Source organism: Vicia villosa, linkage group LG1 (genome assembly GCF_029867415.1).
Source record: "Vicia villosa cultivar HV-30 ecotype Madison, WI linkage group LG1, Vvil1.0, whole genome shotgun sequence".
NCBI lineage: Eukaryota > Viridiplantae > Streptophyta > Magnoliopsida > Fabales > Fabaceae > Vicia > Vicia villosa.
In genome coordinates, this window is record NC_081180.1 from 5158612 (window position 1) to 5182571 (window position 23960).

Here is a 23960-nt window from a genome sequence, read left to right on the forward strand (position 1 = left end):
TATGCACTGCCTCCTTTTTTACATAAGCCAATTAACGGATTTGTTCAAAAATTTGATATACGTTATAGATTTATGTCCCAGTAGAAGACCAGCGTGGACACTGGTACCTCATGGTCATTTCATTAGATGATCCCAAGATCTATCATTTGGACTCGCATCTGACCGAGGACGTGGTCGCAGAAAGAAGGTCCACCATCAGAAACATCGTGAGTATAAGTGAATTTTATAATCACATGTTTGAGAAAAGAAGCTATAATAAGCTATATCTTCTTAATTTATCAGGGAGCTGCGCTAAATAAGCTGGTGGAAACGGTGTATGAAAGTTCATTCTCACTCCACGTGATGACGGACTTTGAATACTGGGATATTGTGGAGGCAAGGGGGATCCCAAACTGTGGAACCAGGTATCAAATTTCTTCCAATCGACAATCACTTTCCATATACAACTGGTCAAACTGAACCCGTTGTGTTGTATTGGCAGCGACAGCTCTGCACTATGGGTGGTAGAGTGGATGAACATGCAGAACAACTTCACAAGCAACACTCTTGGTGTGGTATGATTATATGGCAATTCTGATGTGTTGTGTTTACAATAAATTATCACCATTTAACCCCAAAAATAATCTTTGTTAACTATTTCACATTTCACTTCCAGATGAATGAGATTGTCACAAGGATGGCCGTAACTATGCGTTTGCTTATGGGAAACCATAACGACTGCAACAACGAGCTCATTCGGAAGTCGAAGGAATACTGGAAAGTTATGACAACCGCGACTTAGACAATGAGAATGTGCGGTGGCCATTTGTTTGGATATTTGGATGGCTGCGTGGACCATGTTTTGTTGATTGAAACTACTACTATGATTGTCTGTAATATATTTTTAGGATAATTTGCTTGCTGCTTTATGCAGTTTTGTGTAATTTGGACCGCCCTTTGCTGCTTTCTGTTGCTTACATTGTTATGTGCTAGTTGTTGTGTCCTTGGGTGTGGATATATTGATGATGGCAAATAACAACAACGCATTATGTGAAGTAATTGGCAGTGGATTGAACTGTAGGCTGCAGCGAATGCTGTTGAAGGAGCGGTTTGAATGGTTGCACCTAAGGCTTCTGTGCTTGCACCAAAGCATTTGATTAGAGGAAAGTGATGATATAATAGTAGCTGCCACTGAAACTATGTTGATGCACCTGATATTGGAAAATAGAAATGTAACATGAAGAATATTTAAATTATGTTGATGCACCTTTAATTGTTATGTTCCATTGAATTGAAAAATTATGCTATTTATTTTTGCATTTTCATATTGCACCAAAGGTACCAAAGTTTTGAAATAGTACAGGTAAGCAATCCTATTTATTTGTACTGCTTTAGAAATTTTGGTGCTGTTATATTTTAATTTAATTTGGCTGGTTTCATAATCAAAATTGTGCATTGTATTTTTATCACAAATAATACAGTATGAATTTACTCTATCTAAGTAATATTTAGAACATTGTTGATTAATTTATGAAATATATTATGTTGAATTAGGGAAATTACAATACAACAATAGATGAATTTCAATGTGCTTTAGGATAAAATTACAGCAATTCACTTCTTCAATTACATCAACTTCAAGCCTTGGATATATTAAAACTAACAAGACACAATGTCTGTTACAATAAGCATACCAAATGCCTATTACAAAACAAATCCCACATTTGCAACACAGCACCCAAAATTACAAAATCAGTATAACTGCCAATTATATTATCCAATACAATAAACTACGAATACCACCTCTTACTTCACCACATTCCCATTCTTAACCCATTCTTAACAGAAACAGACACCTTCCTTGCCAAACAAGCAGCATAACATCATTTTGGCATTGCTTCATCACTTCACTGAATTTCAAACTGAAAATCCATAGTCATTACTTAACCTTACAGATGTTGATTGTAAAGAACTATCTGCAGGAGGCTCTCCATCTGCTCCAAGAGTAGGGCAGCATCTTCTGTTGTGACCAGCTGCACCGCATATCCCACACGTCTGTGTCCGCCTGGGTCTCTCTGATGTACCAACAGTACCTGGTCCACAACCCTTGCTTCTTGAACATGAAGGGTTAAGTATATTCACCAACTCCTCTTCAACATGTATGTTATCTGGAACATCTTCATTGTTGTACTTCGATTTAAGCCTACAAAGTTCATTAGTCAGATATTCTAAATATTTTTTGTAATCATCAACATCCATATATGACAAGTCAGCGACCTCCTTACTAAGATTCACCAAAGTAGCGTGTCTAGCAACCAAATGTGAATCCCAGTAGTGGGAACCATCTTCATAACTTCCACTAATAGACTCCTTCGCATATAATGACCAACGATTCAGCACAAGATTCTCAGGAAATTCTACAATATTAAGATAAACCATCACAGCAACAATGTGCTCACAAGGAATCCCAATGGATTCCATTCTAAGACACGAGCATCTGAAATCGTTATTCGATGGACAGTGGGAAACACGCCATCCATGCCCTTCGTCTCTGTATTTTGTCACCGCATAAATGGTAACTGATGCCATATCTTGAATATCTAATACAGATGTTAAGGTTACCTTTTTCATAACAGATCGTACCATTTCAAATATCTCTTTTGTCCAGTGCTTTGATGCTGACCTCTCAAGCGCCCTAAGATTGGTATGCAACACTGCCTGTCCATATTGGGATTCAAAATCAGCTTGAACCTCTCTAAATCGAAAATATGCCACACACCTATGGAACTGCTTAACAAAATCAGTCATATTCATCCTCGAGTGTACAAACTGTCCCATATGACTATGAAATGCTTCGCACCGCGATGTCGTTCTTATTCCTGCAAAGAAATTTCCCCTAATATGAGCTGTTGCCCACATCTTCCTTTTCTGGTACAATTCATTGATCCAATTATTATCTTCTAACCCAAACCTATCTAACATTTCATTCCACAGACTCTCAAATTTCCAAACATCGTGATCACCAAGCATTAATTTTTTGAAAACAGGGATGAAATTGGGATTGCTAATGTTGGAAATTGCATTTCGTAGGAGATGCCATGCACATAACCTGTGGTAACTGTTGGGAAAGACTTTCCTGATTGCATTTCTCATAGCAACATCACCGTCCGTTATTACAGATAAAGGTGTCTTACCTTTCATTGCAACCAAAAACTGCTCCAGCAACCATACATATGTCCCTTCAACCTCATTTGAAACTATGGCAGTAGCAAATATAATCGTCTGGTTATGGTGATTAACACCAGAAAAAACAACAAATGGGCACCTGTACTTATTTTTCTTGTAGGTAGCATCAAAAGCAAGCACATCACCAAACAGTTCATAATTCTTTTGACTCTCACCGTCGCTCCAAAATAGGTTTTGCAACGTTCCATCCGCACCCACCGTGTGTGCAACAAGCATCAATGGATCTATTACACGAAGATCAATAAGATACCTGACAACACCTTTAGCATCAGAAGACATCTCTTTCCTTTGTCTTGCAATTTGATTATGTACATCCTTCTTCAAAAATCCTACCTTATCATACCCCCCGGCAGCATTAGCGAATGAACCAATCATTTGAGTTACTTTGATTCCGGCATTCCCAAAATTCTTAATTTGCATCTTATCTGACTTACTAAGCTTCCTATTACCTGCCAACAGCCTGCAGTGCTTCTCCTTTAACATTCCATGATTGTGCTCAAAGGTAAAAACTGTGACATACCAACGGTGTGAAATTATATCAATATGAACCCGAAATTTTGCTTCACATCCACACCGGGTTTCGTGCCTCGGACCACGTTTGCGATTATCTACTTTGTTTTGCCTAAATTCTGCAAGGTTACAAAGAAATGTTTGTTGAGTAACATCTCCACTCTTTTTTTTAATAACTTGACCTTTACGGACTGCAAAACCGTTCATCTTTGCAAACCAACAGTACCATGTGTAAGCTATTTCCAGACTTCCAAATTGCAGCTTCGAAACATTATCACATTGCAAGTTAAACATGTCCATATTTGCAATGTCGTCAAACTCGTCAACAACAAATGATTCGTCTGGAAGTTGATCTGAAGATATCGATTCATTCAATCTGTCTGAACCCCATTCCGATCCTTCCCCAGAAATTCCACCGCCGTTTGAATCTGTATTCCAATATTCGTGTCCACTAACATAACCGGAACCTATCTCGTCATCATAATCATCACCATCTAATTCGCCATCATCATCTCCATCTTCATCATCGTATTCACATCCGTAAAATTCATTATCTTCTTCCGCATCTTCATCATAGTATTCAACTTCTTCAAACTCAGAATCTTCATCAACAACTCTGTTGTCATATTCAACATTATCCAAGCATCCATCACTAACAAAATCCAGTTCACCGTCATCGTTAACACGACCATTCTCATGAAAAATCCCATCGTGTGCTTCCTAAAAAAATATAAATAACTAAATAGTAAATCAACCATCAATTAGGGTTACAACTTACAACCACAAGATAAGATTATTTGAAAATTGACTTACAGAGTTAACTTGCATTACTCCATGGCCAATAACGTCACCACCATCCATCTTTAACTCAATATCTGTTACTTTTACTAAGCACAAAAACTTGCTTCAGACACAAATCGTTAATGGAAGAGGATCGAAAATGGAAGAAATGAAGAAGAAATCAGAAGGGAGCGCAAAAGAAGAAATCAGAAGGGAGCGCAAAAAGAAGAAATCAGAAGGGAGCACAAAAGAAAATGAAGAAGAAAATGGTTTCAGAAAAATAAAACGCAGAAGAGTAATGGATGCAGAAAAAGAAATGAAGAAGGACAATGGAAGAAGGACACAGTGGAAGAAGGACGGTGAAGAAAGGTGTGTTGTACGTTTGCAAAAGGTGTAAGGGATGGTGGTGATATGGTGTGTGTTAGTGAAGTGAGTGACCATTAGGGACAGCTAATCTAACGGCTCTTGTTCATTTGAAAAAAAAAAAAAGGAAAAAATGGTCTCTCACGGTGAGAGACCTATCCACGTTGCTCACCTTAGACGGCGCCAAGAGTTAGATGTTAGTCACTTGGAGGTTGAATCTAATTTGTATTTATTAGTCGTGTACGTTGAATCCATAAAGCAATATAGTTATAAAAAAAATTGAACAACTTGACGATTTTTGAATCACCAAACATTTCATACATAGATATTGATGTTCATCCAAAAAAAATTAACAAGTGTTACCTTTCAATTTTTAACGTGTTATAATTTTGTTATTTCTATGTTAAATGTCATAAACTTACTTAATATTAGACACACATTTGAACCCCCTTTCTTTTCAAAGTCTTCATAATGTTATTTAGAAGAATTGTGTTCATTCAGAAACAAACTTCTTCTCTTCAACATTTAAATAAGTAAAAAAAAAAAAAATTACTTTTTAACTTGCAATCCAAATCATGGTTGTGTACTACATAAACCATTGAAAGATTCCAAACATCTAAAGACAGATGGTAACGAATAACCAGAATAAACATCTATATTTTCATCCCTCCATTTGTTTTTACATTGATCACCTCATTCATAATCTAACACAATAAAAACATTATTCTATTAAAACCTGAATCATACCTCTCGATTACTATGGTAATATGTAACATAACTGCTTCACCACGTACCCATTAAGCATATGCTTCACCATGAACCTATTAATTATATCATTTTTTAAGATAAACATATGTTCACCGATAACATATTTACAAACATCTACTTCATCAGTTTGGTAAAAAAAATTTAACAACATGATCACCAACATTCAGTTTGGCAACATTGATAACCTATTTACAAACATCCACTTCATCAATAACCAATTTAACAACACCATGGCAACATCGGGCACCTGGACATTTGATACCCTATGTAATTGTCATGTGTATTTAAAATAGTTAAAAACAATAAGTATTTAGTTTGGAAAAGATCCCACTGAAGGGAAAATTACATGATTAATAGTTTAGGGCTGGTTTGAATTAATTTTAATTTTTAGTTCTTAAAATTGTAAATTCGTTTTAAAAAAGTTTTTTAAAAATTAAGCCGTGTAATTTTGTAAATTTTTCATTAATAGGAAGTGTATTATTTTTCCCTTATTTTTTTATTCTTAATTTTTAAAACTAAAAATAAAAAACCAAAACTTCTAAAACTTATTCTAATTTTTTTTGTTGTTAAAACTCTAAAATAAAGAATAATTTTCAAATATAATTTTGTAAAATTAAACAACCAAACAAATTTTATTGTTTTCAAATTTTAAAAACTAAAACATTTTTACAAAACTAAAACATGCCCATTATCCTTTTAAAAATTTTATTGCAATTAGACATAGGATAACAATGAAAAGAGATATATTAAACTACATTATCTATACTTCTTGAGTTTAATTGTATAGATGAAGAGATCAATTGTGTTAAATCTCAATTTCTGAGAAAAATTGTTTGGCTTTTCAAAAAGTTTGAAGCGCCCAATCCGGAGTGCTTTATCTGTAAGAGCATAGTATTATACTCATTTGAATTCTTTAAATAAACCTACTAAATTTTTTATATTATTTTATACTACCCAATTATTTAAATAACTCATCTGTATTTTATATATATCCATATAAAATATAAAAAAACTTTAAAATGAGTCACACCTCACATCACATATTATATCTCATATAACAATGATCAGCTCTTGTGCAGAGAAGCGTTTTTTCTATAACAATAATGTTCAATTGTCAAATATCCCACAAAGCTAGATTCTTAATTTATTCCCGAGTAGGGGTGGAAATAGGCTGGGCCGAGCTAGGCTTTGTCAAGCCTAAGCCTGGCCTGTCAAAAAATATGAAGCCTAAGCCTGGCCTGTGGCCTGTCATAGGCTTATTTTTTAGGCCTGAGCCTGGCCTTTTCGAAGGCCTGGTTAGCATGTTAGCCTATATAAAAGCCTATTTGTTTTAGACATATGTATATAAGCAATTAAAATAATGTTTAAATATACTAAATAACTAAAAGACCAACAGACTAAAAATTTATTTGCATTGACTTGTTTTAACTTACCTCTTAGCATAAGTTTAGGAGACTATTTGTTTAAGAGAACTTATGAAAACAATGTTCATGAGATGTTTTCATCTTATTTTCAGTAGTTCTTCAAGATAACCAAATTTTATTTATGTATTTTAATTCAAAGTATAAAACATATCATAATGATAATAAAAAATATTCATATTTATTTAAATAGGCCGGCCTGATAGGTTTAAAAGGCTTCTTTTAGAGCCTGAGGCCTAGCCTTTTTAACTAAATAGGCTTATAAAAAAGTCTAGGCCTTTTCTATTTAAAAATAATATGTGGCCTGGCCTGAGCCTATATAGGCTAGCCTGTAGGCCCCTGTTATCGGCCTGGCCTATTTCCACCCCTATTCCCGAGGATCTCACATTAATTTTTTTTACATGAAACTTAATTTACACTTGATTTTTTTTATTTTCTATCAAAAATCATTTTCTATGAAATTTTATATTCCCATGAGAATAAGATGTAACCTCCAATAACTTTTATTTTTATTTATTTAATTTCTTTATTTTTTATTTTAAATATTTAAACTAAATATAATTTATAAAGAAATTTAAACTATTTACCAAACATAAGGTTAAGAAAAATATCCCACAAAGCTTTAGGTGTGTTTGTTTTCTAGATTCTTAATTTATTCCCGAGGATCTCACATTAATTTTTTACATGGAACTTAATTTACACTTGATTTTTTTCATTTTCTATGAAATCTTATATTCCTATGAGAATAAGATGTAACCTCCAATAACTTCTACTTTTATTTATTTAATTTCTTTATTTTTTATTTTAAATATTTAAACTAAATATAATTTATAAACATTCCAAGGAATTTTGTCAACCACATTCAAATGCATGATAACCATCGCCGTCGGTTAACTAAGAACTAATGTGTATAGTATTCTGTACGGTGAATAAAAACCGTATAAGCAACCTGAATAGACTACTCTGTCAGACTATTCAAACCAAGGTCGAGGGCAAAAAATAGCAATACTAAGTTACCAATACAATAAAAGTATCTCCATTCTAAACATACATAAATAACAAAACATTTAACAAGAAAATTTTAATTGAAGCGCTTAAAGAAATTAAAAATCTAAATCATGTACCATAGATAGAGTTTGAAAATGGAGCAAATCATAAAATATAGATAAAAGCATTCAGCAAACAATATTTTAATGTTACATAAGGACCGCATAAAATATCAATGTTCTTAGCAATCATAGGAGGGATGAAGTTAAACAAAAACAAAGAGCAAGTTGGATTTCAAATCCCACAAGACACAAAAAGAGAAGCAAACAAAATTAAGTATCATAGAAAGTACAGAACGGAAAATTTGGAGCAGAACTTTTTAGCTATATCCTAATTGTTGTTGCTGCTGAGGAGGTTGGTAGTTAGCATACCCTGCAGGGTAACTGCCATACATATTGGGGTCCTGTCCGGCAGCAGGGGCATAACCATAATTTTCATAACCCTGGGGATATCCAAAGTATCCACTGCTTCCATTCCACTGGTTTGGATCCTGTTGAGTCTGAAAATCAGGAATGAAATACAAATCCATTAGATCAAAATCAGCTAAAAAGTTGCAAAAAAATGCAGGTCAGATTTACATTATAGTTTCAAAATTATTACCTGTTTGTTTGCTGGGCTTCGGCCCCATGAAAGTCGAACATTTTGTCCACCTAGAAGGGTCCCATTTAAAACTCGCAGTGCCTCCTCTGCAGAGCTCCTGATATATGAAATATGGTGGCACAATCAGCACACTAAATAGACACGGGAAGTAATTCCATCACAAGATAAATATCAAAATTCTAAATGATTAGTTTACCTGTCTGCAAATTGGACAAACCCACATCTCTTGCCTGACGGAATCTTCACATGAACAAGTTCTCCATATTGCCCAAAGACTTGTTTCAAATGATCATCTGTGACATTAGGATCCAAATTGCCAACAAAAATCTGCAATGAAAAGAAATCGGGTTACAAACAGGTACATAGGAGAATAGTTTCTATGTAACAAAGAAGTACGCACAGTTGTATTATTTGGATCATTCTCGTTCTGTGCCCCTCCTCCTTGGGGACTCTGATATGATGAAGCTGCATTTTAAAAGTAAAACCACATAAAAGATGAATGAAATAAAACATGGAATGAACCAGTTCATTACGAAAAAAACAAGAAAATAAACATTTATTGCATATATAAAATGCACAACTTATATTCCTGGAGACGGAATTTTCAAGAATAATCTGTTCATATATTCGGTAAAAATAGCTATACTGATGCTTTGAACAATCAATTTCAGCCACTGATGATTCATTCCAAAAGCATGCATACATGAATAGGGAATTCAGAAGCAAGAAATAACTGGAAATTTAATAAATAGAAATGTAGTCTGTATAAATAAAAAACGCATTCAATTCACTATGTGAAGGGTAGGATGAATAACATTAAAAAAAATAAAACAGAAGGGAAGCACAAAAGGTTGAGGAGCAATAATTAGGTCAGTCAGTGCCTTACACAAACCGCCAATGTTGAAATGAGAGCACAGTGTTCATCTTCAAAGTCAAATAAAAGAAAAAGATAATTGACATAAAACTTGGAAGTAACCACTTCAGAGGGGGAAATCAATAATATAAAATGCACAACTTATATTTCTGAGCATAATTTGTATAATCGGTCAAACCATCTATGTAGATATTTTGGATATTCAATTTCAGCTGCACACTACTAATTCCAAAAGCATGCACATAAGACGGGTTTTAGATGCAACAAATAAGGCATCAAGTTGAAATTCTGAGTGACTAGACTATACATTGGACTGAGCATTGTATGATAAATAACAAATTAAATACCCTGAACAGTGCAGAGAAACTTGCCAAAATATGATAGCGAAATAGCCATAGCATAATGACAAAAATTAAATAACCGGACAGCAAACAACTAATCTGCACAATACAGATTCTACAAAACAAAAGCACTAAAGACCAAGTCTGCATAGTACAGATTCTACAAAATTAAAGCACTAAAGACTAGGATTCCACTATATTCCCCCTTGTGCATTTGAGATTGGAAACTTAAATTTTTAAAGCATCAGATAGATGAAGCAAAATTAATGAAAAGTAAAAAGAGATTTGCTGTAGAAAAGATAAATCTTGCAAAAAAAAATAATAATCACTAGTTCTAAAGCAAGAACTAAGAATTCGGTAAAACTTAAATACCAAACGAAGTAAGCTCAAAAGAATAAAAATTAAGAGCTGAAACAAAGAACGGTGGGCTGAAAAATTAAAAAGCTGCGGTATGTAATTAGGCTGAAAAGCCAGCGCCAACAAAAAGAATGGAAAAGAGAAGTAAACAGAAAAGGTGCGGAATATAGGCGGAAAAGAAAATGCCACCAAAAAATAATGGGCGAGACATAAACGGATTACTGACCTACACAAGGCCATGCACTAAAATGGTAACCATTTCATCTGAAATCAGTTCCAGGCTCCGAGATGACAGAGCCTCTTGACACCCTGCTTTGAGACAACAGGAGTTCGATAAGATTTTATTATTCTATATCATTTACTTAGCCCAAATTTTGAAACGAAATTACGAATAAGAATTGAGTTTGGACAGCATATCTTCAAGAGCCTGACTGAAACTTATCATCTAATAAAGGATAATATCTATCTAGGATACACACAATAAGATAACATGAGCATAAAGCATAAAAACCAAACACTATATATTCATAAACAAGTATTGGCATCCTTAGGGATAACAACTCAAATTTTTCTTGATGAAGGTCAACATATAATGACCAATAAAAAGACAAACCTTTTGACGTCTGTGTGTTAACGTTTTTGTTAGAAGCTGGTCCAATACGCATGGGTCTTGTCGAACAAAGAACCCCTTGCATTTCAGTCATAGCCCTCATCTGTTCACTCTCATCTGCAAACCTGACAAAACCATAACCTTTTGTCCTGCCAGTGAGCCTATCAATTACAACTTTGGCCCCCTTAACTGAGTTATACCGAGTTCTAAATACTTCCGTCAGATGATAATCAGTAACATCAGCAGCCAAGTCTCCAACAAATATGGTATGATCAGGAGAATCATCGTGACGCTTCTCACCGGAACTAAAAGTTGCCCAGTTCAATCTGAAATTCTGCCCACCATTTGGCATAATGGTGCCATTAAAGGATTGAAGTACTCTCTCAGCACCAGAACGGCTAGTAAACTCAAGAAATCCATAGCCTTCGGATTGATTAGTCTGCTTATTGCGAATAACTTTAACAGATCCAACCTGCAAACAAACAACACAAATTCTTTCAATAATAAACAGAATGACCTCAAACCACCACCAGAGACTAACTAACCAATCTAGGTCTACATATCAGTTTCACAGTCAACATAGCAAAAATTACAAGTATAATAATAACAATTGCCGAGAATAATTAATAGTTCAATTATAAGCATAATACTAAGAACAGAGCAACCCAATTTCTACTAAACAGAACAGATAATGTAAACAAAGCAACCCAATTTCTACAGACAGAACAAATCTTGTAAACAAAGCAATCCAATTTATAAGGACAGAATAAAATCTAAATGATAACACTAATGTCTTGGAAACATAGAACATGAAAAGGCACTAAAATCTAAATGATAACATCTAATTCATTCATCCCCGTTCACATAAATTTTGTGCTTCAACTAAAATATAAACCCTAACAAGAGACAGTACAATCGATTTATCCGAATGGTGTTAAAATAATATACAAACCCTAACAAGAGATGGTACAACCGATTTCGCCAAACCGTGTTCAACTAATATACAAACCCTAACAAGAGATGGTACAACCGATTTCGCCAAACCGTGTTCAACTAATATACAAACCCTAACAAGAGAGGGTACAACCGATTTCGCTGAATCGATTACAACTAATATACAAACCCTAATAAGAGAAAGTACAATCAATTTATCTGAATCGTGTTATATAGATCTAAAACCATATCATAAGAATTCAAATCTAAATTTCAAAAGCATATATAACAAAATAAAAGGATTGAATATTAAAGGAGATTTAAAATAAAAACGTATATTAAAATAACAGTTAAATCGTGCGTTCCTATTCACATGAATTTCTAGCTTCAACTAAAATACAAACCCTAACAAAAGAGAGTACAATCGATTTCTCCGAATCATGTTCTATAGATCTAAAACTATATTATAACAATTCAAATCAAATTTTCAAAATATAAAACAGAACAAAAGGCTTGAAAAATATTAAACGAGATTTGAAAAAGATGAAGAAAAAAAAACGGTTATACCTCGCCGGTGTGTGAGAAACATTGGTAGAGATAATTCTCGTCCATCCAGTACTGCAAATCACCGATCCAAAGAGTCCGAACCTCATCAGCGCTAGCCGGCTGAGCCTGTTGTTGAGGCGGCGCAGATTGAGGAGGAGCCTGAGGAGAGGGGCCCCACATCTGAGGAGGCTGGGTTTGAGGCTGATGCTGTGGAGGCATCATCATGTAGGGTTGTTGTTGGTGTTGCTGTTGGTATTGTTGGTGTTGTTGGGGGATGGTGGGTGGAGCCATGCCAGGGCCGCCGGGTTGCATCATCTTCTCTGGTTTTGGTTTGATTGAATCTGAAAATTTGAGAGAGAGAAGAAAGAAGAGGGAACGGAGGGAAAGAAGGAAGTGATGTGTGGGTGTTGTGTGCGCTTTTTAAAGAGTGGTGGAGACTCAAACCCTAACCAGGATGCGTGTCAATATTAGCATCTTACTGGATTAGATTTTATTTTATTTTATAAAGATTTTATTTTATTTATGTTCTATATAAGAATTAGATTATTTTTTTTATAGTAATTAGATTTTATTTTAGTAGATTATTTTTTATGGTAATTAGATTTTAATTTAGTAGAAAACTTAAATTTATGTTATTTGTCAATGAAAATATGACAAGTGTATTTTAATTTTTTTTTAGATGTGATTTACTTTAAAATCATTTAAAAAGTGAAAATAAAAAAAAAATTCAAATATGAGAAAATTATACGTTTGTCATATTTTCATTGGAAAATACTACAAATCACACTTAAGGAACTATATCTAACTATTCTCCTTTATTTGTCATATTTAAATAGACTTTTATGTCCATTTTCACTTGGCGGACTTACCCGCCCCCGCTCTTTTTTTGCGGGCATTAGACGGGTCGAGCCACCCACCCCTAGTTGGGTTACTTTGCAGGAATAATTTTGGAATAAACTAATGTCTTTTTTCATCTGGGTATTATGTATATCGAGGTGAGCACCTCAAATGTGAATTAGGGCTTTGTTGATGGAGCTCGTGAGCAACATTGTTCAAGTCAACTTTTCAAGCAACATAAGAACTTATACTTCTATCTTACCAATCCCAACTTTTTCTACCAACTACATTTAACATATTGCATCCTTATCAACACTGTTTTAAGTAAGTTTCTCATTTAACTTATTTTGAGTTCTGATTAATTTATTAGGTAAAATATATTATTTTTAATGCATTAAGTATTATTAGCATTCAAAATAGGTAATGTGTAAGAGATGTTTCTTTGATTTGGATGATTTTTGGTTGGTTAGGGCAAGTGTAAAAGATGTTTCTGCCATTGAAATAAAAAATGAAGCTTTTTCGGAGATGCATCTTCGAAATGGATCCTTTCTGGTATTTGGAGATGCATCTTTGAATTTTTCCTTCCTGATACACTAATGTCTCTTTTTTTTCAAGGAGAATGATTGCAAACAACAACAGAATGAGACTCGACCATGAAACTCTAACCGCGCTCGCTCGCCACGAGAGGGCTCTTCAACACGAGCATGCTAGAGCTAAGAAGGAGCCATCCCTAGGCCTCACGACGGGGAAGCATCAGCTTCTAGGAGCCGACTATCACAGGGGTCGTTCCATACTCGTGTGCACAAGGAGGAGGAGGCTTCAGCTGCACGTGATGATCTCCCTCCACTTGCAGACTCTTATCCATGAGGGCCCACTAACAAGTCATTACTAATATATGTCAGAGATCATGTAACTCCGCATGTTTGGGCCGGAGAGGTATATTTCTTAATAGTTATTATTTTTATATTTTAACATAATTCAATTTGATTGAGAATGTTATATTTTCTTTTTAACGTGAACGCGAGTGTTTAGAATCTATTAACCATGCCATAAAGATTTACAAGCTTACTCATCCTAAGGAAGAGTGGTTCCTAATTGTTTTTCGGTACTCCGGCTTTTTCGATCTGTGTTTTTCCGGGTACAGCATCGTCATTCATGGCATGCAGGCAACATTTGTTGAGAAATGGCATAAAGAAACATCATCTTTCACTATTACGGAAAACACCTTTTGTCAAACAATATTACAACGACATTTCGTTAATCGTTGTGGAATCTCGTTTTTTTTACGCTTTTTTGGATTTTTACGAAAAGATATTTCACTACGGTGAATGTTGAAATTCGTAGTAAAATGTACTAGGAGTTACAGGGTTCGAATCTCTGCTCCTTCAACATACCATTTTATCGTCACAAAAAGTTAATGTCCTTGTATATCACCACAGTTAAATTAGTCAACTGTGGTGTAATGTCCAATCATTTTATCATGATTCATCATGTCAACCCAATGACAAGTGATATTTTATTAGTATATAAGCGAAAGTATCTCTCACTCGGTACATAAGAGTCGTTTCTCTAAAAAAAACATAACACATATGACTCTTCTCTCTCTAAAAAAAACCTTAACATCCATGTCACTCATCACACATACTACAACATTCATTTTCGTCTTCACCAATCGCTACCTTCAGGTTCGTTCATTAAACTTATGCTCTGATTTCATTTACATTTCTTGCTAAAAATGGTTTCTCGTATTTTCATTTGGTGAATGTTCCATGTAATGTTGTTAATGTTGTGGTGTTAATTTTTTTTATTTATAGGAAAAGTGAATAAAGAAAACCACCTTAACAAATCACATACTTTTGTTATGGTACATATGGTTTATATTGCTATGAAAAACAATACAAGAAGTATAAAGCTATTGTGTAAACTTCATCCACCTTGTATTTCTTTTTCATAGCATAATAAACTAGATGAACTTCATCATTAATTTCAGTTTTATGATTGTTTTCAATAAAAGATTTATTCTTGAAACATTTTATTATATCTTGTATTGTTGTATGTTGTTAGTGTTTTGTTTATAAAAGGTATGATTTTTAATGTTGTTGCATGTTATTGTTGTGTTATTGATAAATTTTAATGTATGTTATTGTTGTTGATTAATGTTCTTAAAACAAAAACAAAACATTGCTAAGTCACAAGAAAGAGGCTTTCTTGTGACTTAGTAATGTTTTGTTATTTAAATTTTCTGGCAGATTGATAGAATATCAAGTTGAGTTTATTATATTGTATGTAGATTGTTTGTTTCACTAACCCTTCACTGAAAATATATTCATTTAAATTTACATAGAAACTTATAATCTGAAACATTAAGTTGTATTTGAAAATCTACTTATATTAATCTGTTTTTACGAATTGCATTCGTCTCATAACTCACATCACGCTCTTTAACCTATAGAATGTGATTCAATGACCTAATTCCTTCATTACATCGATATCTTCTCTTATAGTTTAATTTGAATAACATAAATTTATTTGTGAAGTCTACCTTATCATCGTCACTTATCATCATGATTGTTATGAAGATAAGTCTTCGTCACAATCATCATGAACGATGAGGTAGACTTGGCCAATAAATTATTGTTATTCAAATTAAACTAGAAGCCAAGGAATCGATGACATGAAGGACTTATACCATTGAATCATATTCTAAATGTTAAAGAGCAAGATATGAGTTGTGACATGTATGCACTTCAAAAATAGTGGTTTGTTTAAGTTGTTTTCCAAGAATAGTTTAATTATTAGATTATATACTTCTTCTTCAATTTAAATGGTTGCATTTCTTTAGAGACGTGTATGAAAAAACAAGCAACCTACATATTATATAATAAGCTCTGGGTACTTTCCACAACGATTATCTATTCTAATCGTGATGAAATGTTATATATATATATATATATATATATATATATATATATATATATATATATATATATATATATATATATATATATATATATATATTATTCTCTGACCCCCAAGTCATATTTGGTAACACTTCGATTACCATTCATTTAGATATAGAGATAACACAACAAGATTCACCCAAATACATGTGATAATCATTCAACATCTTCGCGACATAACAACTAACAAACAGAGTAACCATTTAACAACATTTCAACGTAACAACATTTCAACTTAGCAACAACAACAACATACATAGATTCGTCCTCAGCGAGTCAAGTGTGTTCTCAACACATAATAATCATCAACATAGCGCGTTTATACTTGGACATGCAACATCATTGATAAATCATCACCTTATCATCATAACAACATTAACAACAACAAAAACACATACACAATGGTACTCTCATATCTATGTATGTCTAATCATCAACAAAGCAAAAACAACACCATTTACATTGTCATGTCATATTTATAGTGACATTAACATAACAACATAACCAAACTTCGTCGTGACCCATAACATTACTCATTATTCCCAACAATCAATAACCAACCAACAACAACATAACAATAGCAGCAACCACACCATTATAACATCACATAACATCAATTCAAAATCAACACATATTATGTCATCACAACAATTCACAACGAACACGTTTAGAGTTAGATATCACACCACATGAACTTACAATAATATAACATCATGATATCAACAATCTACCAATCGAACATGCAAATCACTATATCTATTGACATGGTAGCAACAAGACTAATATCTAATATCTTTGACCTATCACTTTCATTTTGGAATGTCCAATGGTTTGCACCAGTCACGTAGGCTTCTAATGTTTAACCTTTGCCTCCTAACAAGTCACACCACATAACAAACTATGCCACATCACACTTCTGTTGCGTCACTCTGAGCATCTACCTCAAGTAAATATCCTCATTTTGATTTCTATCAACTATCGGATCTACAAGTTTCACATCTAGCTTCTGACTCTCTTTACTATCTACCAGAAAATCATTATTCACCTTTGATACCCTCAAGCTTCCTCTTCGTGGCGTTAGCTCACATACAAATTCAAGTCTCCGAACTGTTCAATAATCTAGCCACTTTTACATTAGGTTCTCACGAAATGGTGAACAATTATCCTCTCGATAGAACGCCAAACAATTACACACCATCAAGTTAGTCAGACAAGTATATCCCATCCAACACCATCCCGTCTACTACCAACAATCAGTTCCTCAATTTGTCAACAGATAGCCGACAATCATGGTGAGGCATAAACCATCGTATCTAAACTATAATAACGTTTATTTAGAACTTGTGCTCCAAGTCACCTTAAGCACCTTGGTCCAATAATGTCCTATGAGATTCACATTTGCTCCCATAATTTACTTATCATTCGATCTCATCGATGAGACACCACTACCCGATTACATAGCCCTTTACACCACTTAGTACCACACAATTGTTAAGTATCCTCCAACTCAGGAAATGCTAACATACCAACTTCATTACAAATCATTTTGTCCCAAAGGAAATCTTTACTCATCTAGAGGATTTTAACAACATTCATAAACCATTAGTTTTCCTTAAATCTCACCACATTGAGGTTCCCTATATTTTCACTTTCGAATCTCAATAATACTATCCCCATATCTGCTGGTGACAGAAACTCTATGAATTATTTCTTTACTATCATTTCTCTTCTCCTCAAATGATATCCTCACTCTAATCATGATTATGGGGATAATATTATTGAGGAGAAGACAAATGATAGTAAAGAAATAATTTGGAGAGTTTGTGTCACCAACCAGATATGGGGATAGTATTATTAAGATTAAAATAATATCACGGATGATTGATTAAAATAATAAATAATATGCACATAATCTATCAATTATCACATAATCATATCACGAACGACCGATTAAAATACTAAATAAGTTATTTGGGGCATTACAATGTTAATAGATGGATTGAATGGATTTTATCTGCAATTTTTCATTCCACTCTTATACATTCTCCCAAATTCTGCGCGAAATTCTCAAAATGCCCCTTATTTTTCAAGATGCATCTCCAGACGCACCAAAAACCAAATTTTTTACAACAAAATTCGGAGATACGTCTCCAAAGTAATTTTAAGGGTATGTTCGGAGATGCATCTCCGAAATAGACCTACTTCTAAAACTCAACCAAACCAGCATGAATGGAAACATGTCAGCAAAATAAAAAACATTCCAACACCAACAAAAACATCAACATTTCATTAAATAAAAACATTCATTACATAGATAGTCACGAAATAAAATTCAATAGTAAATAACCATTTCATTGGGATGTTGCAACATAATGTAAGAGGATAAAAAAAACCAATTAAACGGACAATCCAAACCAAACCAAACCAAACCGAAATACAATCGATTATTTCTAGTTCAGTTCAAAAACCAGACCAAACCAATAAAAACCGATGTGGTTTGATTCGGTTCTCGGTTTTAGTTTTTAGGAACCACCAAATCGATGAACCGAACCAATAGATATAATTACGCTCTAAATCTTTTATTCCAACCATCATTAAGCCAAAATTTTGTATGAGTCCAATCATTCTCCATATTTATTTACACTTCCTGCGTTTCAGCAAAACACGCATCTAGAACCAAGCTCGAAAACATAGAAAATAGAAACCATAAGTCAATAAAACTTGCTTTCACTAAAATACACTATCGTTGCCCACCATAATTGTTGCTCTCTATATTGTCGTTATGGTATGTTATGGTTGCCTTCTTCGTGTTCATGTTTTCTTCATTAATTTTTATATTTTGTTTTTATCTTTTTTGTTTCTTCTTCAAAAAATTCCTTCTAGTCTTGTTACAAAATATTTTGATGTGGATTTTGTTGTGTTCTATTTGTTAAGTTTTCAAATCCCTTCCCAAATTTCTAATGTCAAGTGTCAACTTTTATATTTGATAGTGAACATATTTTATGATGCAATGAAAATCTTATCCATGTTTCGTGTGGATTAAGAGCAACTTGTATTCGGTTTGAAAAAATAGAGCATAAAATAAATTACATAAAATGTATTATTTAAAAAAAATAATAGCATAAAATACACTGAAAAAACACAATAATGGAGAATACATTGATGCATATAATGTTTGAAAAAAACATTGTAAACCGATCAACCGAACCAAACCAAACTGGTTAGTTTGGTTTGGTTCTATTTTTAAAAAATGTTAAAAATCAACCCAAACCAAACCGATAGAGATATCATCGGTTTGGACCTTTTTTTTTACCAAAACGGGTCCAAACCGATCCAATTACACCCCTAATAATAATTATATCCTGGATGGGTCTTGGAATCTTCGCATCCATTCAATCGGACCCTATGATTCATAACGGAGAAAAATACTCCACATAACCTTTAGATCTTCATTCGTCTTCAGTTTAAGGTCAGTGAAATGGACATTTCCTTCGCTGTCAAATGAGGGTGAGCGATACTCGAGCTTGACAGCTCTGCGATTTTCTAAATAGCGCAACAGAGTATTCAATTTGAATATCATATCTGTGAGGGACGTTTCCTCGATGACTCTAAACGGAAGCGGTTATGAAGTCATTCTTTTTGGTTTTAGTGTTTTGGTGTAGCAAATAAGGGTTGAGACACACCCTATTTATACAAGTATTGGGTAACTTTGGACCACAAAATCTTTATCATGTATTAGTAAAAATTAAAAAAATGCTATCTGAATAAACAAGACGTTTTATTACAAAAAGGGTGAGTTCGGAGTCACATATCCGAATAAACCACGCGTTTAGTTATAAAAAAGGTAACTTTCGAGTCACATTTTCGAAAACTTCATTGAACCATACAAAAACAAGAAACTTTATAAACATGCACATGCATCGTAAATCAAAAGCAAACCATAAAATTAATATGTATTAAATCGTATTGAAATTAATATGTACAAAAAAATATATCAAATTTCAATCTAAAGTGCATCAAAAGATTTTGTAACGAAGACATCTACAGCTGGTTCTGGTTTCGACATTTCCTTATTTGATTCTCTTTCAAGCTTCATCAACTTGGTGAATTTTATCATCCTCTGCGTAATTGATCCGACCAAGTTTCTGCCTCAATTGTTGAATGTGCCGTCCATTCGATCGATGTAGTTGGAATTGGACACCCAAGTTTCAAATAAACCTGAACAAAATGTAGACCCTTTGGAAGAAATCCTATGCACATGATGCATCCGACATTGTTTTTAGGTGGACCACTGCGTAATGGAAAAAATGCCTAAGATAACTTATGTCTTGTTAGATTGATACACACTCTGTCATATGCACTTGCTATCAAGTGACCCATTTCAGGGAAGCGCATCCATTTTGAAAACGGTACCTCACCACTACAACAAGGAACAAGTGCACTTTGAATTGAATCAATTTTTTTGGAACCGTATAACCTCGTGCAAAATTCCCTATGCGTCGTCAACTCTTTCAAAATTGCGACCCGGACAAGTGGGTGATCCTCCTCTGATTTACCAAGCAATTAAGATACAGTCTAATAACCACATTTACCATCATCCCTAATATTCACAATCGGCTCAATGTGTTTGTGCATAAAAAACGACATTTCATCAATGACTTCAATCCCGAGCATCAGTGGTGGTGGATGTGGTTTGCTAATGCGAGCACCCTTTTGAACACTTTTTTTAGATTTTGGAGTTGGAGAATCCGAGAAATATGAATCAACATGTTCAAAGTACGATGGAGACTACTTTGTTGAATGGTCATCGTGAGTCAGTTTTACCTTTTTTCAGGACACCTTTGGTTTTAACCAGTTGTGAAGGAGGTTTCAAATATGCGGTTTTCGAATATGCAATATTCCTCAACTGCTCTTTGATGTGCAACTTCATGGTGTCATATGCCTTCGCAAGTCTATCTTGGATTATTTCTCACTCGCTCTGGATGCTTATACTGACTTTACCATCCTTCATCACACCATCATCATCAAACCAGTGTCTTTTCCAGTGAATGTACACTTCATCCATACGTATCGGAGAAGTAATCTTTATATTTTTTGCAATGAGACAAGCACATGGAAGACCTAATATCTTCCTAACTATGCATCCACACTTTGTCGAATTCGTATCTGTCTATTCAGCCTGCTTCGCTTCGTGAGATGAAATTCAATGTCGACCGAGATACGTATCTAACAATTGTAAATAGAGAATGTTGTATTTGAATCTATGTTCTTGCACCATTGTGTAGACCAAAAGTGGTTTACATTTCTGAATGTTAATTTTGAAGCATTTGGTTTACATCATCCCAATCACTACCGATATCACCCTTACTATCACCAAAATTAGAGTTAAGTAGCACTATTCATATGATTTAAAACATTTTTCCTAGTTTAAATCAGTCCATTTAAAAAATGATGAACCAATTTTACAAAGAACCAAAATTACATGATAACATGAAATTGTATGAGTTAAATAATCATAGTTCAAACTGAAAATACAAATACTAATATAACAACTAATACGTCTAAAAGAAAATTGACCTCAATATTTATCCAAACATTCCTTGTTTATTCCTAACATCATTCTCAAAGTTTGTTAATCCTAAGGAGAAAGGATTCAGTGATTTTACTGATGTGCAACTTTGGTGACTTTAGTTCATTTTCCCAAAGCCGGTGTCTTCGGTCCTTTATTCAATAAACAATATTTTCGTGGATATGGATGAAACATTAATTGGCTATTTTTTTTCACAATACTCCCTCCAAAGATAAATTACACCCACCAATGAGTAAATCAAGAATAGTATATCTTCATATCTACTATCTACTCAATACTAATAAATTGACCAAAGTGACCATTTTATCCTTCTAACAAAATTTTCTTTCCCTTACAAAAGGATGTTCCCGTAATTAACAAATTCTAAAATACAAATTGCCAAATGTGTGGTTCTCATTGGCCAGGCTTCACAAATATCTGTACTTGCCACCCACTTTTTGTACTTTCCTAAAATCTTTTCCCCCATTTCTCACGTTTCTCTCTTTCTCTCCTCCCCTATTCTCTTTCCTATTTTTAATTTGCTCTCTCTTTTCTCTTTAAACCCTAAGTCCGCCGCCGCCGCTGTCCCCTTTCTTCACCTTATCTACGACCACCACCTCCAATAAAAAAATCTAAGCCATTTTCGTACTCCTCATCCCACGGTCTTTCTAATGAACCGATTGAAATTTTATTTCGAACAACCTCGATGTCGACCATGTTACTCCATCTCCGACGGGTTCGTTAAGAACGACCATCATTTCTCCTTCTCCAACCTGTTTATATTCCTATTAACATGAGAAAGTTAGGTATGTGGTATTTTCACTAAAGAATCAACCTTTCTGAGTTTTTTTTGCTATTGCTTGCTTTTTCTTTTTACAGGCATATAAAGAGGAAATTGAAGAACTCAAGCTTCTTGCTCAATGGAAGAGAAACAAAGGTAGATTCATAGCTATCATGGTTATTTTTGGTGAGAAAAAGATTCAATAGAAAAACTTGGTTGGTTCTGTATTTTTGTTGTTGTTGTTTATGTTGATTTTGTTGGTTTTAGATTTTTTCTGAATTTCAATTTTAGGGTTTTGATTTTTCTAATATTTCTCTGTTTTGTCTTCAACACAGTTACTTTTTTTCTTGCAAAGATTTAATTTTTCCTCATTCAACATCAAACTCAAGGTATGTTCTTCCTCAAGATTTTCATAAGTAAGTTTAAAGTCTCAACTTTTATTTTTGATGAATTTTTTGAACCTTACCATTATACTTGATGAATTCACTGGGTTGTTTTTGTATATTTACTCTTGATGAATTCACAGCTTCTAATCTTAAGTTTTTTACCACTTTTCTTCTGTTGTAATTCTAAACAGTGTGTGGTAATCATATGGATCTTTACGGGTTTCTATTGATTTTAACTGAGAAGATTATGAATTTTAACATTAGTTTTTGTTTTGTTGCATCTAATGCTTTTGAAACCTATGATGAATACTATAATTGACTACTATTATTTATTACACAAGCACTTAGTGATGTTACGTTAATGAAATCTCAATATATGCAGGTGATATATTTCTCCTATAATTTTTCCTTACACAAGCATTTGGAAGTGATTGCAGATTAAAGATTTGTGTGCAGGTGCTATATTTCTCCTATAATTTTTGCTTAACATAATATGTAGTATTGTGGATGAATTGTTTCTGGTTCTTTCACGAATTAGTGATCAATCTATACTACTATTTGATTTGTTTATGATAACTCTACTAGACTGCATTTTTGTTTAATAGAGATGTATCATAATGCAGGTAAATGATTTTCTTAAACAAGACAAATGATTTAGTAGGTATATCCAAGGTTTCAAATTTGGGCGGAGGAGTTACTATCATGTCATTTTTGTCTGAGTAATGAGACATGGTTAAATTAAGGAATATGCTATTATTTTATTTCTTAAAGTTGGACAATAAATTTCATTTAGATATTTAGATTGTTCATAGTTTGGTTGTTTGCAAATCACTACCATAGTTAAATTGTTCATAATTTAGCTCCTGCAAATCTATTTGATACATACCAATGTTATTATTTTGGCAGACTTGGTCTATTAGAAAAATATGCTCTTAATAGTGTTTTCACAAAATATATCTAAGTTCTCTTCTATTTATGATTACATAACTTGAAATCTAAGTCCTCTTCTATTTATTTTAAGAATGGAACTTTTAAAACTGTGTTTTTGTTCA

General features: G+C 33.6%; 2 protein-coding genes across 2 annotated transcripts; both read right to left on the minus strand.

Annotated features, from left to right (window-relative positions):
* Positions 1–1896: 1896 nt before the first annotated feature.
* On the minus strand, positions 1897–4596 carry LOC131651379 (protein FAR1-RELATED SEQUENCE 5-like). Its single transcript, XM_058921277.1, has 2 exons — positions 4549–4596; positions 1897–4455 (listed from the first exon to the last, which is right to left on the minus strand). Exons 1-2 carry the CDS (start codon positions 4594–4596, stop codon positions 1897–1899), a joined length of 2607 nt encoding a protein of 868 aa, XP_058777260.1.
* Positions 4597–8210: 3614 nt separating this feature from the next.
* Positions 8211–12807, minus strand: LOC131627078 (polyadenylate-binding protein RBP45-like). The gene is made up of 6 exons (XM_058897906.1): positions 12397–12807; positions 10900–11368; positions 9115–9179; positions 8911–9041; positions 8715–8811; positions 8211–8613 (listed from the first exon to the last, which is right to left on the minus strand). Exons 1-6 carry the CDS (start codon positions 12688–12690, stop codon positions 8434–8436), a joined length of 1236 nt encoding a protein of 411 aa, XP_058753889.1. The 5' UTR covers positions 12691–12807; the 3' UTR covers positions 8211–8433.
* Positions 12808–23960: the final 11153 nt, after the last annotated feature.

Coding starts and splice junctions, on each gene's coding strand:
- LOC131651379 (XM_058921277.1), bottom strand. CDS start 4,596: ATGGATGGTGGTGACGTTATTGGCCATGGAGTAATGCAAGTTAACTCT. Junction 4,456..4,548: donor GAGTAATGCAAGTTAACTCT/GTAAGTCAATTT, acceptor ATATTTTTTTAG/GAAGCACACGATGGGATTTT.
- LOC131627078 (XM_058897906.1), bottom strand. CDS start 12,690: ATGATGCAACCCGGCGGCCCTGGCATGGCTCCACCCACCATCCCCCAA. Junction 9,042..9,114: donor ATGATCCAAATAATACAACT/GTGCGTACTTCT, acceptor TTTTCATTGCAG/ATTTTTGTTGGCAATTTGGA. Junction 8,614..8,714: donor GAAGCCCAGCAAACAAACAG/GTAATAATTTTG, acceptor CCTGATTTTCAG/ACTCAACAGGATCCAAACCA.